General features: G+C 48.4%; 1 protein-coding gene across 3 annotated transcripts in view; it reads left to right on the top strand.

The window, feature by feature from the left end:
* Window positions 1-14,455, top strand: part of FRMD5 (FERM domain containing 5) — a 70,801-nt gene extending 56,346 nt beyond the window's left edge. The window contains exons 7-10 of one of the 3 annotated variants that reach the window (XR_003546923.1): window positions 382-450; window positions 2,500-2,606; window positions 10,852-12,781; window positions 12,856-14,455. Coding sequence is in view for 2 of the 3 variants with exons in the window: in XM_027766101.1 (XP_027621902.1) it covers window positions 382-450; window positions 2,500-2,606; window positions 10,852-11,429 (754 nt within the window). In the remaining variant the exon portion in view is untranslated. Of the gene's footprint in view, window positions 1-381; window positions 451-2,499; window positions 2,607-10,851 lie in introns of all 3 variants that reach the window. The other 2 variants (XM_027766102.1, XM_027766101.1) reach the window with 2 other exon arrangements.
* The last annotated feature ends 3,981 nt before the right edge of the window (window positions 14,456-18,436 follow it).

The following is an 18,436-nucleotide window of genomic DNA, read 5'->3' as shown; positions in this document are numbered from 1 at the left end:
CCTACAGCCGTTTGTTGACCTACTCCTCCTCCCCTTACAACAGCAAAATAACCGATTGTTTCATGTTTCAGTCTAAAGGGTTGGCTTGATTGTCTTTGGTGATGTTATTGGAGCATGCTGGGCAGTGAGGAGCCTTCCTAAATGAGAATGGAAGATCCTGACGCCTCCAGAAATGGCAGGCGCTCTCTAAGCTAGACTGTCAGGACTCTTTAGAAGTTACCCCAGCAAGCAAGGCTTTCTCAGTGACCAAAACATTGAGGAAAGGGTGGGCCAAAGAGGCCATGTCCCAGTTCAGCCAGAGCACATGAGATCTTGGAGAGGAGCTGGGTCCAGGAACACTCTCTCATTTGTTGTTGCCTCTTTTTGTTACACAACTTATAGTGGCCGAGTTGCAAAGGAAGTAATGGAGTCGAGCGCCAAGATCAAACGGGAACCACCAGAAATACACAGGTAGGCTGCCAGGATCTTCCCTCAAAACCTGATCCAACTGCAATCCCAGAATCTCAAAAGATCCAGCAGCTGAAGCACTGTGACGCTCCTGGCCACGTGGCAACCAGAAAGGGCAGGAGGACAAAGACACCTGTCTTGGCTGACGGTACAGGGAAAAGTCTTTGGTTCCCGATGGAGAAAGAGGGAGGTAGGAAGGGCTATTTGTAGATGGTCCTAAGAACGAGGTCCCACCTCACTCAGTTGTCCTCTTCTGCCCACCTAAGTCCTGACAGTGACCTCAGGCCATGGGCAGTGAGTCAAGACAGCAAGGTTTCATTGGTTCTGGAATCAGTCCTTGCAGAAACCTGGGGAGAGCCTTAGAGGCCTGCCACACTGTCTAAGTGGTCTCAAAATCCATGCTTCATGTAGATCCAAAAATCATGCACTTCTAAGAACTTACCTCCTAGAGCCCAGTAAGACTCAGAAAGAATATGATTGACCAAGGCTAGGATCCGCGTGCCCGCCATTGCCTGCCCCTTCACACAGAGCCCCTGCCAGGGAAAGCTGCCAGTATGGGGCTTTTTCAGGAGCACTGCTCAGGCTCAAACTCAGCTCCCTGAAAGTCGTGCCCCTGAGACCAGGAGTATGGATGCCACACTAAAGACAGTGCTGGGTGGGCCAGGAGGGGAGGGAGTTTCAAGTGATGTCTATGACTGGGATCCAGGGACCAAAGGCAAAGAGAAGCTATTAATTTTTTTTTTGCTGGGCCAGCAGGTGGCATAGTGGTTAAGGTGCTGGACTCCCACATGGCTGACCATGGTTTGAGTCCTAGATTTAGTGACTTAAAACTCACGCCAGGCACACGTGTGTGTGTGTGTGTGTGTGTGTGCGTGTGTGTGTGCGCGTGCCCAAAATCCCACAAGGAGGATGGAGAAGGGACTGCAGTTTGGCCATCCCCCTGGGGGTTATTTCGTGCTTTCTATCTCTCTGTCTGTCTCTCTGGCATGTACACGTTCTTACAGCAAAAAAACTCTCTCAAAAATTTTTTGTTGTTAAAAAGACCAAGACGGGAACAGCAGGTGGCATGGTGGTTAAGGTGCTGGATTCCTGCATGGCTGACCACAGTTCGAGTCCCAGACCTGGTGGTCTGCTTTCTTACTTTACCTTTCTCTGTGTCTCTCTGGTCAAATTAAAAATAATAATAATAAATAAATAATAAAAAATTTTAAGAGAGTTTTGCTATAGGGTACATGTGCTCACCAGAGAGACAAAGACAGAGAGACAGAAAATGAGAAATCACTCCCCAAGGGGATGGCCACGCCACAGCCCCATCCTCTTGGGATTTTGGGCAAACACACACATGCACTCAGTGTGAGTTTTAAGCTGCCGTATCTGGGACTCAAACCGTGGTTAATTACATCGGAGTCCCAGGGAGGCAAAGCATTAATGGCACAAAGAGGTGTGGTATTATCTGTTGAAGATATTTCGTAGTTTTATCAACAGTACTAGGGAGAAATGTTCACCTGTTGAAATATCCACTTTGTAAGACAAATAATAATGTGATTGAATGTATGGAAGAAAATGAAATGAAAAAAATAAAAGAAAAAAAAATAAAGGGGAAAAAAATTATATCAGAGTCCAGCAACATAACCATTACGCCATTTGCAGGTCCAATAAAATAATTCTTTTTAAAAAAGGGGGTGGGGGAACAGCAGATGGCGTAATGGCTATGTCACTGGACACCCATGTAGTTGACTGCGGTTCTAGTCTCAGACCTGGTGGCTTAAACTCACGCCGGGCGCACGTGCACGTGTGCCCAAGATCCCGAGAGGAGAACAGAGGAGAAGGGACTGTGGCATGGTCATCCCCCCTGGGGGGAGGGGATTTCTCTCTTGCTGTCTCTCTGTCTCTCTCTGTTTCTGGTGAGCACACGTGCCCTATAGCAAAAACCTCTCCACCCCCAAAAAAGACCAACACTTAATATAGCCAGGCAACTGAACTCAGTGCCAAGTCCCCACCACATCTGCCTGTGCACTGAGTTAACAAGGTTCTCTTTCTCTTTAACCTCAGAGCTGGGATGGTTCCCAGCCGGAGCTGTCCCTCCATAACCCATGGCCCAAGGCTGAGCAGCGTCCCCAGGACCCGCAGAAGAGCTGTTCACATCTCCATCATGGAAGGTGAGCATGAACTCCTGGGGATGACCCCTGGGTTCCTCTCCAAGGACCTGGAAAGAAGCTCATTTGCATTAAACACAGCAACAAGTTTGTGGGGGGGAAGCAGTAGCAGGAAGAAGACTTTACCCAGCAGATGCGAATACCAGTTGGGTAGAAAGTGAGGAGTGTTCCCCAGGCCTGCTGCGCCGTAGGCCAGGGTGGGGGCTTGTGGGTGTGGGAGTGTTAGACTGGCCCTTTGGGAGACTTATGTATGTGAGGTCTAGGTTCCACATAGCTCTGAAATTGCTTTTTTAAGATTTTTAAGATCTGACAAATCTCCACACCTGGAATGATCAGGTGGGCCGAGACAGGTAACTAAGAAATGAAAACTTGGTTCTGAAGCATTCCAGTAGCTGCCACTGTCTCCCCCGTGAGTTGCAGCATCTGTCCTGTTGCTATCTGAATTCCTCAGCACTGTCTCAGGAACCCGGTATGTTCCGTCTCTCTACCTGCCCCTCCCTTCAGAGGAGGGAGAGGTGAGGAGAGAAACTCTGTCTTTGCTGAACTACTGAGTCATCAGAAAAGTCATGGCACATCTTTGCATAGAAAAAATACATCATGACTTTTCCGACGACCGATACCACAACCACCACAACAGCCGAGGCCAAGGGCCTCTGTCCTCCAGGTCGTTCATACCGTTAGGAGATGCTCTTGGAATATTGCCCTCTGGTGCCACCACTGACCCAGCAGGCCTGCAGGCTGCACGTGGGCGTGAAGCTGACGGCTTTCATTCCTGAAGATGGTTCTGTAAGACCTGAACAGTAGGACACAGCGGCAGGATTGTTTCAGACCTCTCTCTTTGGGGATTAATGGGATGAAAGCTGGGGAGGGAAGGGCCTTTGCCCTTTCTGTGGCAATGCTGCTTGGTGGTGACAATAAAGAATTACTCCAGTTAGAAAGGACATGGCTCTGCTATTCCCTCGGGAGGATCTCTGGTTTGTGCTGAGGACCTTAAGATGTGTCACTGTGAGTGTGAGACTCCACCTCACTGGAATATGATATATAACGAAAACTGTCCAGGGTAGAGAACCCTGCCTGCTGCCTGGACAACCATCATCAAGATCATTAATTGTCTGAGTATCTTTCTTTTTATTTTTAAATTTAATATTTACATATTTTATTTAGTATTATTTTAATTTGCTATAGGGCATGTGCATTCACTAAAGAGCGAGCGAGAAAGCAAGCTGCCAGGTCCAGGACTCGAACTGTGGTCAGCCATGTGGGAGTCCAGCACCTTAGTAACCATGCCACCTGCTGGCCCCAAACTAGTAATTCAGGAAGATCTTCCTTGCTTACCCACAGGCTGAGAGGAAGTGAATATATGCAGGACTTCACAGAGATGAAATAACCCACTAAGCAGCAGCAAGCACGGCGAAAGGAGCCCTGCTCAGGGAGGCAAAGACAAGGTTCGCATCGGAGCTCCACCGTGCACTTCCCAGCCAGGCTGCTCAGCCTCTGTGCCTGCCCCACTGCGGGATGGAGCACGAGTTGGGAGCGTGCCTTGTGAGCTACCAAGAGCAACTGCTGTGCCAGGCACGCGCTGCCACAGTCTGACCATCACAGATTCCTGGTTTCCCCTCCCGTCTCAGGCTGAGCTAGAGAACTTAGCATGGCACCTGAGGTCCTGTCCTTCAGAGTGCCCGTGTCAGGAGAGTGGAATGCATTTCTTCCCTTTTGAGGACATAAAACTTTCTCCCCTCCCTGTGTCCCTTCTTCCCATCCATCCCAAGGCTGAGCCAGCAGGGTCATCCCAAGACTCCTGCAAAGAGTGGCCCCTGGGGGAGCTGGCACTAATGCAAAGTATACAGTTACCTCATGCAGGTCTACCTCCTGGGATACGCAGGAGTGTCCAGCAAAACCAGCATTCCGAGAAGGGGGAAGGCAAAGGCCATCTGTGTGGGGAGCAGCTGCTGGGTGGGATGAGCAGAGCGGCTCAGAGGCAGGAACAGTCCTTGTGTCCCTCCAGGACAGGCTGTGAAGCTGCCTCAGTCCCTGACCCAGCTCTGGCTTTACCTTGGCCTCCTCCCAACCCCTCGTCGCCCAGTGCAGCAGCGGTTTCCTCATCGGGGCTCTCAGCCTTGCCTGCAGAATGCTGAGGAGGGAGCAGGGGGAGAGGCTCCTTAAGGCCAGGGTGCCCCTCGTGCCAATCACCCGGCCCACCTGCACCTCTCATGCCAAGCCTGTAGGCTCCTCACAGCCTCTCTCCAGGCATGGCCCTCGGGCAGGCACCGTTAGGCACAGGTGTGGGTGGGTAGAAGCCACAAAGCACTGACCCTGCCGTCCGAACCTCATAAGCTCGGGGAGGAGGAAAGGGAGATGAACGTGATTTAACTGTGAAAAACATTAAATGGTTTTGTCAGCACAGGACCAATCAAACCTGTGGAAATAAAGAATGGATTATTTGGAGCCGGCAGGTGATGTGATAGTTAAAGGTGGGGGTAGGGGGAATTTCGTTTCTTTTTTTTTTTTCTTTTTTGGAGAGGTTTTTTTTAGCTATAGGGCACATGCGCTCGCCAGAAAGACACAGAGAGACAGACAGAAAGCAAGTAATCATCCCCCAGAGGGGACGGCCATGCCACAATCCCCCTTCCTCCATTCTCCTCTCAGGATCTTGGGCACACACGCACACACACCCGGCACAAGTTCAAGCCACCGGGCAGGACTCGAACTGCGGTCGACTACATGGGAGTCCAGCAACATAGCCATTACACTAACTGCTGGTACATCGACTTCTGCGTGACCGTCGGGCCCGGGGGGGGGGGGAGTGATTTCTCATTTTCTGTCTCTCTCTTGCTCTCTGGTGAGCACACGTGCCCTATAGCAAAAATCTCTCTTAAAATTTTTTTGTTACAATAATCCATTGTCCATGAAGTGAGAGAGCAGCTGTACCATCTCTCAAGAGGGAGTTTAGCCGTTAAAAGTTTTAACAAACATGGCTGACCCTAGCTGCCCACCCCAGCTAGGCAGGAAGGGGCTGTGAGGGATACGATAAGAGCCTGCAAGGAAGGGCGCAAATACCGAAGCTGAGGAGCGCGGTGGTGCCTGCCCTATGGCAAAAACTGCTGGAGACGGAGGACTGCGGCATCGAGCCCATCCCTGGTCTCTCTATTTGTCTCTCTCAAATACTGAAGCTCCAAGGAATATGGTGGTTAGGATGCTAGACTCCCATATGGCCAACCAGTTTGAGTCCTGGATCTGGCGACTTGCTTTCTCACTTCTCTCTTTCTGGCTCTCTCTGGTAAGCGCATGTGCCCTATGGTAAATTAAAAATAATAATAATAAATAAAATTAAATAACTTTTTTAAGTGGCTCATGAAAGATTGTCCCTCCTGTAGACCATACAGCCCATAGATTAGTATCAAGAAACCACTTGGTCCAGGAAGGAAGTTTTGTTTTTCTCTAAAAACAATGGTAAAAAAAATTTAAAGACATTTAACATAGCATCACATTTGAATAAAGCCACATAATCCCATTGGACTGGGATCCTTAAAAAAACGATTCAGAACTGCAGGCCAGCAGGTGGCATGGAGGGTAAGGGGTAAAGCACTGGATCTCAGTGGCGGCTACACAATTCAAGTCCCGGACCAGCAGTTTAAGAATCATGCTGTGGGGACCAGCAGTTAGTGCAATAGCTATGTTGCCGGACTCCCATGTAGTTGACCGCGATTCAAGTCCTGGACCCGGTGGCTTAAACTCACACCGGGCGCGTGTGCGTGCGTGCCCAAGATCCCGAGAGGAGAATGGAGGAGAAGGGATCGTGGCGTGGCCATCCCCCCCTGGGGAGTGATTTCCTGCTTTCTGTCTCTCGGTATCTGTCTGTCTGGTGAGCGCATGTGCCCTATAGCAAAAACCTCTCCAAAAAAAAAAAACACAAACAAAAAAATCATGCTGTGTGCATGTGCATGGCATGTCCAAAATCCCAAGAGGAGACGAGACTGGAGAAGGGATTATGGCATGGCCATTTTCCCTGGGGGGCTGATAATCTCTCTCTCTCTCTCTAGTGAGCACATGTGCCCTGTAGCAAAAAACTAAAAAAAAAAAAAAAAATCAGAATTGTGTAGCCCTCCCCTCTGCTCTCAGGCATGCCATAGGCATCATTACCACAGGCCTAACCCAGGTATGTCAGTTTCTTCGGCCCATCATGCCCTCTGGGGCACTACCCAGCAGCAGGGGGCCGGGTGGTGTAGCGCCAAGCAGAGGATGGGACACAGCCTAGTTGCAGAGCCATCCCACCCAAAGCTAGTGCTGACCCCATTACTTCACTGACACCAGGTCAGACCTATAACATATGTGCCCTGAAACAAGTCCAGTGTTTCTGTACCTTTACATTCTGGGTTTTCTGGGACAGTACTGATTCCCCTGCCTGCTGGGCTTGTTCTCTGCCCTCTCTGTCCCTCACCCTGAGAGGCTAGGGACCTTATACGGGCCTCAGGAAAGAGCCACAGGCTGGAGAAGCATGACTTTTTATGGTTCGAAGTGCTCCTGACGGCATCCATCCAGCCCCTGATAACACTGGCTCTCAGAGCTGCAGATCTGAGACTCAGGACTGCTCTCCAGCACGGGAGGCTCGGCTACGGGGCTGTGATGGTGCAGGATCACTGAAAAGCCTTTGGGCCTGGCTGTCCTTCCATCCATTTCCTGACTCTATCTCCCCTGCCTGGCTGGTTTCTGCTGAAGTCTCTGCCTTCTCGGCCTACCATGGGGAAGAGTCTGATCACGATTCATACCAGAGTCCACGTTCAGCTCCGGTTGACTAATCACTGCTTTCGGCCTCTAAGTGTGCGCATCCTGAGGATGGGGCCCCGGCTCCGGGGGAGGGTCCTGACTGTGCCCTGCGGCCCACTGGGAGCCACCTCTGGGCGAGGGAGTCAGCTGGAGCACCTCCCAGGTAAAAGTCACTCCCCTGCTTTGCCATGCCACTCAGCCAGATTGGCGCCCCAGCTCCCACCTCCATCCCAGACAGCAGGTTTGATGAAGGGGTGGGGCAAGTCGTTTCTACAGTGAAAGCTGGATTTCTTTCACAGGACTAACCTGCCAGGGAACGGCAACTCAGAGGTGAGGTCTGAGACTAACATTTACTGAGGCTCTGGCTTGGTTGGGTATTCTACCAGAAACGCAGAGCCACCCATCACCCTATGTACCGGGAGCACCCACAACGCGACATAGCAGGGCTCTCGCGACCTTCCGACTTGTCCTTCTGTTGTCACCGCCTCTGCCGCTCTTCTCCCCAGCAAGCCTGGGGCCGGCACTGCAGTGGCTGGTGGCAGCTAGGCCAGTCATGCTCGGGAAATGCTGGCAGTCTGAGCTGTCCTGATGAGGGCAGGCCTCTGAGAGGGTGCCAGGTGCGGGGGGCGAGCTGTTCCAGAGAAGGGGGCAGAGGAACGCTTGGGAAAGGAGGCAAGCCAGAGACGCGCTGCGACCAGGCCCTTAAGGTTTCTGTCTTGTCAGTGACCCCGACGCGCTCCAAGGAATACAGTCCTCGCGCTGCACGTGCAGAGGAGGTGCTCAGGAGGGGACACTGGGTAATTCAAAGAGCCAAGCAGCTCTGCAACAAGGGACGGGAGCTCGAACACCCTGTCACTGCACAGCAGTTCTCGGTAACAGACTGAAAGCTAAGGCCAGTGTGGCAGGTCACTCACTCACTCCATCGCCCCACTCCCCGGAATCCAACTACATGATCAATGGCATCGTGAATAGAAACAGGAAGTGGCTCAGCCTCTCTCCGTGGCTTTGCCATTAACATCCAGCCACGGGACCTCAGGCAAGTTCTGTAAATTCGTGCCCTTAATACTCATGGAATTGTTGAAAGAATGTTTCGAAAGGTTAAAACAAACTAAATAATAAAATAAAAAGATTCAAATGTTATATAAACTTAAGATTTTAGCTAAGGGGACAGACAGAAGACAGCGAGGACCACAAGGAGCTCCTGCAAGAAGCTGAGCGCTGTGGCAGATGTGCCAACGGTGAAGTGAGGGGGAACGTGGGTGGGAAGCAGGTGCCCTGCAGGTGCCATCACCCTGTCCCCACCCTGCTCCTACTCATTCATAACCCAGATTCGACAGAATCCTTAACTGTGCCTATGGCGAGACGGGCCCCTCACTGCAGGGCTGGCCAGGCAGACGGCCGGGACACACATGACCAAGTCACAGGGAAGCCGAGGAAGAGGAGACAAGCTACTTCTGACTGACACTTTTTTTTTTTTTTTTTAAGGTTTTTGCTATAGGGTGCATGTTCTTGCTAGAGAGAGAGAGAGGAAAAGTGAGAAAGCAATCCCCAGGGGGATGGCCACATTGTAGTCCCCTTCTCCTCCATTCTCCTTTTGGGACAATGGGCATGCACACACACATGCCCATCATGAGTTTTAAGCTGCCAGGACTGGGACACGAACCACGATCGACCATGTGGGAGTCTAGCGCCTTAACCATCATGCCAACTGCTGGCCCCCTGACACCTTGAAAGAGACCTTTGGGTTTCTGAAGCTAGCCTTGAACCAAAAACCTCCCTAATTAACCCTAGTTAAGTCAGACTTTCGGGACCAGCAGTTACTATAATGGCTATGTTGCTGGACTCCCATGTAGTCGACTGCGGTTCGAGTCCTGGACCTGGTGGTTTAAACTCACGATGGGTGCGTGTATGTGCGTGCCCAAGATCCCAAGAGGAGAATGAAGGGACTGCGGTGTGGCCATCCCCCCTGGGGGGTGACTTCTTGCTTTCTGTCTCTCTGGCAAGTGCACATGCCCTATAGCAAAAAAAAAAAAAAAAGGAAAAAATAAAAGGCTTTCACTGAGCTGGGAGTCTGGTTCAGTCTGGGGCTGCCAGGATCTATCAGCAACAGAAGGGGACAGGCTTTTCTTGTAACAGACTACAGAGGCCAGGGGAGCCACGCTGGCACCATCCAGACAGCAGGCGTAGGAAAGGCAGTTACTGAACCTGAAGCACGAAGCCATGTCTGGGAACCCTGCGAACGGGCGAGCCGCTCCGCACTGGGAGCACGGGCTCAGGCTGCTGTGGGAGAGCAGGAGCGGCCGTCGTGCCCTGTGAGAGCCTTGGGAAGAGAAATGTTTCGTCTGAGAAAGAAAAGAGACGTGCATCTTCCTAGCAAGACCTTCTCACAGACTGCTTTGTGCTCTGGAGTACTGAGGGACTCGAGGGCTGTCAGCCCAGTCTAGAGCCAGTGATCCAGCTCCTTCGAAGGTGAAGGGAGAGGGAGCTGGCCAGGGACTACCCCCTTCTCCACCAGAAAACACCAAGGAGCGCAGAAAGGGTTTTCACCTTCCCACAAGGTCACAGCAGCTGGAGGCTGAAGAGACAGAGCGACCAGAAATCCGGGAGACGGACCTCCTGAGTGCCAGGCGCCGCCCGCGGGATGTCACGAGGCCACTCGCTGGTATTTGAGAGTCAGTCATTGATGAAGCCCAGCGAGGCCAGACACGTTCTTCTCCCCATCCCTGCCTGTCTGGGCCAGCCCTCTGCCCAAGAGGCAGACTCGAGGCCTCTAAATTGTGGCCTCAACTCTGCAGCAGGGACAATATGACTCAGAGTCTTTCAAATGGGGGTTAAAATCAGGCCCAGGACACCAAACACAGGCAAGGTAGAATCTGTAACAGGTGAGGCCAATGCCACAGGCACAAATGTAAAAAACTAAACTTCCAAAATAGTCACCCTTTGGGCCGGCAGGTGGCATGGTGGCTAAGGGTGCTAGACTCCCACGTGGCCAACCATGGTTTAAGTCCCAGACCTGGTGGCTTGCCTTCTCACTTTCCCTCCCTCTCTCGCTCTGTCCCTCTAAATTATTAAAGTTAAATAAAATGATTCTTTAAAAAAAAAAAGTCACTGATATTTGCTGCTTCTCTTGTCCTATTCTTTTTTCAGTTTTGTCAGAGGGCACGTGCAGTCACCAGAGAGCGGGAATGTGAGAAAACGCCCTCTCTTCAGGATTTGGACACACAGGCACACACATGTACCTGGAGTGTGTATCAACCCACTGGGTCTGGGACTCAAACCTTCTAATCAGCCATGTGGGATACCACTGCCTTAAACACCATGCCACTGGCTGGGCCCCTCTCCTCGGTATATCGAAGTGGAGTGCAGCAGGCATGGTCACATGGGCGTGGCCATGTAGGGGTGGGGAGGGGCACCCATAAACCGAATGCACGCGACTGGGCAGCAAGTGTGCACTGAAGCCCATTTGTTCCTTTTGCCTTCCCAGGCCTCGAGTCCCTGCGAGACAGCGCCCATTCCACCCCGGTGCGTTCCTCTTCCCACGGGGATACCTTCCTGCCTCACGTGAGAAGCAGCCGGGCCGACAGCAACGAGCGAGTAGCAGTGATTGCGGATGAGGCCTACAGCCCTGCAGACAGCGTGCTGCCCACCCCTGTGGCCGAGCACAGCCTGGAGCTGATGCTGCTTTCCCGGCAGATTAATGGAGCCACCTGCAGCATCGAGGAGGAGAAGGAGTCTGAGGCCAGCACCCCGACAGCTGCAGAGGTGGAGGCCCTTGGGGGAGAGCTGAGGGCCCTGTGTCAGGGGCACGGCAGGCCAGAGGAGGAACAGGTGAATAAGTTTGTTTTAAGTGTCCTCCGTTTGCTCCTTGTGACCATGGGACTCCTCTTTGTTTTGCTCCTCCTCTTGATCATCCTTACAGAGTCTGACCTTGACATTGCCTTTTTCCGCGATATCCGCCAGACCCCTGAGTTTGAACAATTCCACTATCAATACTTTTGTCCCCTCAGGCGATGGTTTGCCTGCAAAATCCGCTCAGTGGTGAGCCTGCTCATTGACACCTGAGAAGGCCTGACTCCTCCCAATAACTAGCCAGGTGGATCAAGGAGCCCGGCTACCCATTCCCAGCAATGGGACCCATCGCGGAACCATCGGCACATATACCAAGTCCTACTCTCATGACTCAAAGTCCACTGCAGCCTAGGAAGGTTGTTTCCCAGAAGAGGAAAGGGATAGGCTCATGCCCTGTCTAAACAAACTGGGAAAACTCACTTTCTTCAGAGGTTCTTTCAAGAAAGGCTCAGCAACTCTGTTTCTCATTCTTCTGATTTGCAGGATAATTTTTGGTTTTGAATTTTGATTTTTCATAGAAGTGTATTATTTTGAAAGTACCAAATAAAAAATAATTTATTTTACTATTACTGATTATCGCAGTGGTGTCACCTAGCAGGTGGGACACTACAGAGCGGAGAGCTGTTGTCCTCTGTACTCTGCAGCAGCTTTGCCACCAGTGCTACTGGGTTCCAGCAGACTCTTCACTGCAGTCTCAGTGGGGCAGGCCGGGGGTCTGGACAACGGGAGCTGTTGAGGTTTTCTTGCCAGACAGAACTTTTTAAAAAGTAACCACCATGTAGAATGATTAAATGGAAAGTTGATTCTTATGCTGGTCTGAGTTGGATTTTCTTTCCCTTTTGTTTTTTCAAATCTGAGCAGAGTGGGCATCTGAAGGGACCACCGCTACAGCAGCAGCAGCAGCAGGGGTGGGGTAAGTCTGTCCCTTTAGACTAGAGCCTAGTGGGCATCGCTACGAGTTTTGTATACTGAACTTAGATTTCTGTGATTTTCTTTTTTTTTTCTGAAGAACCTCAAGATTTTTATAGCATTCTGGGGCGTTAAATGAAGTCAGTGATGCCAGAGATAGTACTGTCAGAAATGTCGGACAAAGCGTAGCTAACAGAAGCCAGAGTTAAGTTACCTGAGAGACTGTTGAGATTCAGAGAGCAGTGATTATTTTGTAAACTCCCGTGCCCCTCAAAAAAGACTATTTCAATTTATATTTTAACAACAAAATGTTATTTTCTTATCAATTCATATTTTGTTTTTACTTTATGGATTAAGAAAATAGAACCTGATGAACTAAACGATGCAAGAAAGAAACTGATCCTGAGAGTGAAAAGCTTCAGAAAATAGAATTCCAAGATCAACAAACAGCCTTGGAAGGGACCAGGAAAAGAATCTCTTTAAATAGGATTTCTAAGAGATGTCTACAAAAGACAGAAGGTGAACGTGGCAGAGACCAACACTTAGATGTAGAAATGCTGCCCCCTAGGGTCATCCTCTGCTTCAGGAAAATCAGTTCTAGGAAAGCACTTGCCATCCGTGCTGAGGGGAGCCCTGGAAGCACAGGCACATGAAGGGTGAGTGTGGGGTCCTAGGCCCGAGCTCTGCAACTCTTGAGACCAATCTCACACAGATCTTGTTTTCATCTCAGGGAGACATTTCTAAGTCATCTGGGGCCTGAGGACTGATTCAAGGACAGTCAGTGGACATATTCCTGGGACCCACACAACAGTGAAGCGGCTACTGACACCCTATGATTCTGGTCAGCCCCAAATCAGGACAGAATGAGTCACTTGTAAATTTGGTCTCTCCTATTTTGTCCCCTGAGATAGTAGAACATGTCCATGTTTAGAATGTAACAGTTGTGGGGTAATTGGAGATTTGGGGGCTGGGGGTGCGAAGAAACGTGCATAATTTTAAAGAAAGTCATTCTTTCATCTAGACCAGGGGTCAGCAAACTTCTGTAAAGCACCAGACAGTAAATATTTTTTACATTTGGTTTTGCGGGCCATACTCTGTCACAACTATTCAACTCTACCGTCATAGCACAAGAACAGCCATAGATAATACAAAAGTGAAGGAACATGGCTGATTTCTAATAAAGCTTTATTAAAAACAGCTGGTGAGCTGACTTTGGCCACAGGCCAGAATATGCCATACCTGACCTAGACAGTGACACTGATCCTGACCAGTATGTCAGCAGAAGAGAGTCGGCTCTGCTCCAGTTTCTGACACGTGTGAAGGAGCTAGGATCATTTCCCAGTGGAGACACTGGGACTGCTTGTTTAAAGGGTGCTCGAACAACCAACCAGCTGAGATGTCTGTACCAAGTGAGCAGGGTCAAGTACCAGAATGCTAAAACACGGCCAGGACCTGAGAAGGGAAGAGGGCCTACCTGATCATGTTCATACCAGCAACAATTTGGGCAGAATTATAAACATCTACTTATCTAGTGACAAGACAGAGGGAGATCCCAGTAAAGATTAGGGATCACTTAAAACCAACTAGCCACTGCCACTTGTCATCTACATAGCAAAGGCTTTATTTAGCACAGGCCTGAAGTGAAGGAGACCTGGAGATGGAAAGGCTGTCAGGAGACGGGGACTGGCGTTAGCCTGGACATCTACTGTCTTATGCAACATAGCAGATTACCTTTTAGTGTAGTGCTCCTACCTCAGTCTGTAGATACGGTGTTTCTATGCAGTGAGTGCTAGCCTCAACTCGGACCTTTCGTATTCTCATTAGAGAGATGCAGTATTCCATTTCCCGGTATGTTACTCGTGTCTAGAGTTGTAGTCCATGCAGCTGAATTTCCAGCAGCTAAATTCTCTCTGAACAGAAACTTTCTGACTACTTGTTTTTTTATTCCAGGGCTTATCCCAGAAAATATGGGTAGAAACGTTTCCATCGGTTTGCTTTTCAAATAGTGCTTGAATAACAAACCTCCTTTGTTGGCGACTAGTCCTTTTCGGTATCTCCCTACCATTAAAAACTGTTCGTGTTTTTAACCTGGTTTTACTGTGTTCTATGTCTCTCCTTTTCTCTCAAGATTAGTTTATCTCATTGTAGAAAAAGCAATGGTTTCCATAGCTTCATCTATCAGAGGAACTAAAACTCTTACTAAAGAATAGTGTACTGCATCTTTAAGCAGTAGAGGGTAAACTACCTGCAAATGTGAATTTCTTAGTTTCATTAAAAAATATATAGTTGTTAACCTTTCGTGTGCCAAAAATTCTAAGTTACATTTTCCTTCAAAGCAATGTACTTTTTTCTACATATGCAGTATGTAGTTAGCATAAAATCATTGGTGCCATGAAGATTATTTTTAAACTTAAATAAATATTTAAATATCATAGAAGAGTGGGCTCTTTCTTTTATCATTTATAGCCATGTCTCACTTTTTCCCCTCTTAAATTTACCAGTATGCGGATAAATGAACATCAGTGGGACTCACTGCTGTTCACAACTGGGGTCATACGGGATAACCGTCCTGCTGGTATTCATTACCCTGTCCGTCCCCCAAAATGGGTACTATTAGGACTAAGAAGCTATAAATGTAGGATAGTTTTAGAAATGAAGTGGATCTCATTTTTCTGATGAGGCAAACCAAGGTCAGGTGATTTTTTTTTGCCCAAGTTACATAGTCTTAGAATCCAAACCAGCTTTTAGTCCAGTTCTTAATCCTGAAGTAAACAGAACAAGAGGAAAAACTTCCTATGAAGAAAGTAAAATGACACCACCACCACAGTAAATGGTAAATCTCATACTTGCAATTTACAAAACATACTTCTGGGGACCAGCAGATGACATAATGGTTATATTGCTAGACTTACATGTAGTCGATCGCAGTTCGAGTCCCAGACCTGGGAGCTTAAAACACACTGGGTGCATGTGTGTGTGTGTGTGTGTGTACCCCAAATCCCAAGAGAATGGAGAAGGGATTGTGGCGTGGCCATCCCCCATGGGGTGGCTTTCTCACTTTCTGTCTCTGCCTCTCTGGTGAGTGCACACGCCCTATAGCAAAAACCTCTCTTGAAAAGAAAAAAAGATTAAAAAAACCTTCTGTGACCTCTCATCTGGTCATGTGACCATTACTCTGTAGCTACACAAAGAGTTGGTAATGGCCTTCGAAAAGCCTGGTCCACTATACCAGCTTATTATCGCATCTTCCTGTTTTCAATTTTCCCTGCCCTTCAATCCTCCACTCTGTTGTCAGGTCACCTTTCTAAATCAGTTTATATCACTCCCTTGTAAATTTTTAGAGGTTCCCCTTACCTACACAATGATAGCCAGTGCCTTAGCCCCAGTGGAGTCGTTTGTTTTAAAGAATTTTATTTATTTCACTTTGACCAGAATGAGAGAGGGAGAGAGGGAAAGTGACAAAGCAAGCCACCAGGTCCAGGACTTGAACCATGGTCAGCCATGTAGTAGTCCTGCACCCATAACCACCACATCACCTATTAGCCCCTTTTGTTTTTATGACAAAGGTCTTTGCTTAAGTGATCTGAAGAGCAAAAAGCATAAGAACCACTGGACTCAGGTAGTTTCCCACAGCCCTACAGCTTTATAGCAATCTCCTTCAGCTAATACCCAATCGAGAACTTGCCTATGCACACACGCTTGTGGGACTCTAGCTCCCACTCCCTCTACTCGGACTTCCTCAAGCACGACCAAACCCCTCTGTACCTGAACACACTTTTGGTTTTAGTTCATAAACAGGCTTTCTCTGCAGACCACTACAACATGCTGACAACACTTTCAATATATTTCCTCTTCACAGCTTCCATTCTGGGAAAAGGTACCTTACAATGTTTTACTCCTCAGCTCTGTGAAACTGTGCTCAATGTTATCTTCCTCATGTAAGTCCACCTTTTCATTTGAAAATCCAGACATTTACAGCCAAATGAGCAATTATATGGTCTTGGAGCTAAACTTAAACTAACCATCATCACCATACTAGAGCAGGTGGTAGGGAGGGGAGCGAACTAAGTCAGAAGGGACAGTAACTAAACAGGACACCTACATTTTGGGAATCTGAAGTCAGAGGGCAGGTACTTTGATTCAGAAGACACGTGTCTTCCCCAGCTCTACCCTTGTACTGTGTGCTGGCTGCAAAGATTTAAATCTTTGTATCCACAGACTTCAAGCTCCCTGCTTTCCTCGAGAATTTCTTTGCAAAAATCTTCTCTAAGGAAAGGAAACTCAAAGGCCAGAAAACAGTCACACATAACTTCACAACAGAGATACATTCTAAGAAATGCATCATTAGGCAATTTCATTTTTGTGCCAATATGAATATACTTCCACAAGTCTAGTGGTATAGTGTACTATATGCCCAGGTTATCTGGTACAGCCTACTGCTTCTAGGCTACAAACCTGTACAGCATGTGCTGAATACAGTGGGAAATGCTAACATGATGGTATTTTATGTTTCTAAACATAGACAAAGGACTGTAAAAACAGATGTGATTTTTCTGTTTTTAGAGAGATTTTTGCTAGAGGTGCATGCATTCGCTGGAGAGGCAGAGAGGGAGAACTCACCCCCTAGAGGGAATAGTCACACTGCAATCCCTTCTTTTCCATTCGCCTCTTGGGATTTTGAGCGTACATGCACACATGCCTGGCCTGAGTTTTAAGCCTCCAAGTCTGGGATTCAAACCACGGTCAACCATGTAGGAGTCCAGCACCTTAACCACTACACCACCCACTGGCCCCGAGAGTATAAGAGGTTTTTATTGTTTTTTGGGGGTTTTTTTTGAGAGGTTTTCGGTATAGGGCGCATGCGCTAGCCAGACAGAGAGAGACAGAGAGACAGAAAGCGAGAAATCACCCCCCAGGGGGGATGGCCACACCGCAATCCCTTCTCTTCCATTCTCCTCTCGGTATCTTGGGCACGCATGCACACGCGCCCGGCGATTTAAGCTACTGGGTCCAGGACGCGAACTGCAGTCGACTACGTGGGAGTCCAGTGACATAGCCATTACGCTAACAGCTGGTCCCAAGGATAACAGATTTTAAAATGGTACATCTCTATGGAGCACATACCATGACTGGAGCTGGCAGAACTGTAAACTGCGCTAGGTGAGTTGGTGAGTGAGTGGTCTTGAGTGTGAAGTCCTAGGACATTACTGCATACTCCTGTAAATTTTATAAACATTGTATACTCAGGCTATGTAAAAAATATTCAAAAATGCATTTTTCTTTCTTCAATAAACTAACCTTAACTCTAACTTTTTAACTTTATAAACTTAATACTATTTGACTCTTCTGAAATAACACTTAGCTTAAAACATACATTGTATAGCTGTATGAAATATTTTCTTGGGACCAGCAGTTAGCGTAATGGCTATGTCGCTGGACTCTCACATAGTCGACTGCCATTCGAATCCCGGACCCGGTGGCTTAAACTCACGCCCGGCACGTATGCGTGCGTGCCCAAGATCCTGAGAGGAGAATGAAGGAGAAGGGATTGTGGCGTGGCCATCTCCTCTGGGGGAGTGATTTCTCGCTTTCTATCTCTCTGTCTCTGTCTGTCTGTCTGGCGAGCGCACACGCCCTATAGCAAAAACCTCTCCAAAAAAAAAAAGAAAAGAAAAAAAAAGAAAAAATATTTTCTTTATATCCTTATTCTTTTTTTAAATAATTATTTTATTTAATTCACCATTATTTTTTTAACTTGAGATCAGAAACAGAGAGTGAGAGAGAGAGAAAGCAAGCCACTAGGTCTAGGCCTCAAACCACGGTCACTCATTTGGGAGTTCAGTGCCTTAACCACCACATCCTTTTTATATCCTTAAGTTTTTAAAGTTTTTTCGATTTTTGGAACCAGCAGTTAGTGTAATGACTATGTCGCTGGACTCCCATGTAGTCGACCATGGTTCAAGCCCCGGACCTGGTGGCTTAAACTCATGCCAGGCGCGTGTGTGTGCATGCCCAAGATCCCGAGAGGAGAATGGAGGAGAAGGGATTGTGGCATGGCCATCCCCTGGGGGGTGATTTCTCACTTTCTGTCTCTCTCTTTCTGGCAAGTGCATGTACCCTATAGCAAGAACCTCCCCCCCCCATAAAAAAAAAACCCTCTTTTCTATTTTTAAGCTGTTTTTCTTTTAACTTTTTATACTTTTTTTTGTTAAAAATGAAGACACAGGCTGGCAGGTGGCATGCTGGTTAAGGGTGCTGGACTCCCACATGGCCGACCATGTAGTCCTAGATCTAGAGGCTTGCTTTCTCAC

Source organism: Tupaia chinensis, unplaced genomic scaffold (genome assembly GCF_000334495.1).
Source record: "Tupaia chinensis unplaced genomic scaffold, TupChi_1.0 Scaffold141044_1, whole genome shotgun sequence".
NCBI classification, from domain to species: Eukaryota; Metazoa; Chordata; class Mammalia; order Scandentia; family Tupaiidae; genus Tupaia; species Tupaia belangeri.
This window is presented reverse-complemented; position numbering and strand designations above follow the sequence as displayed.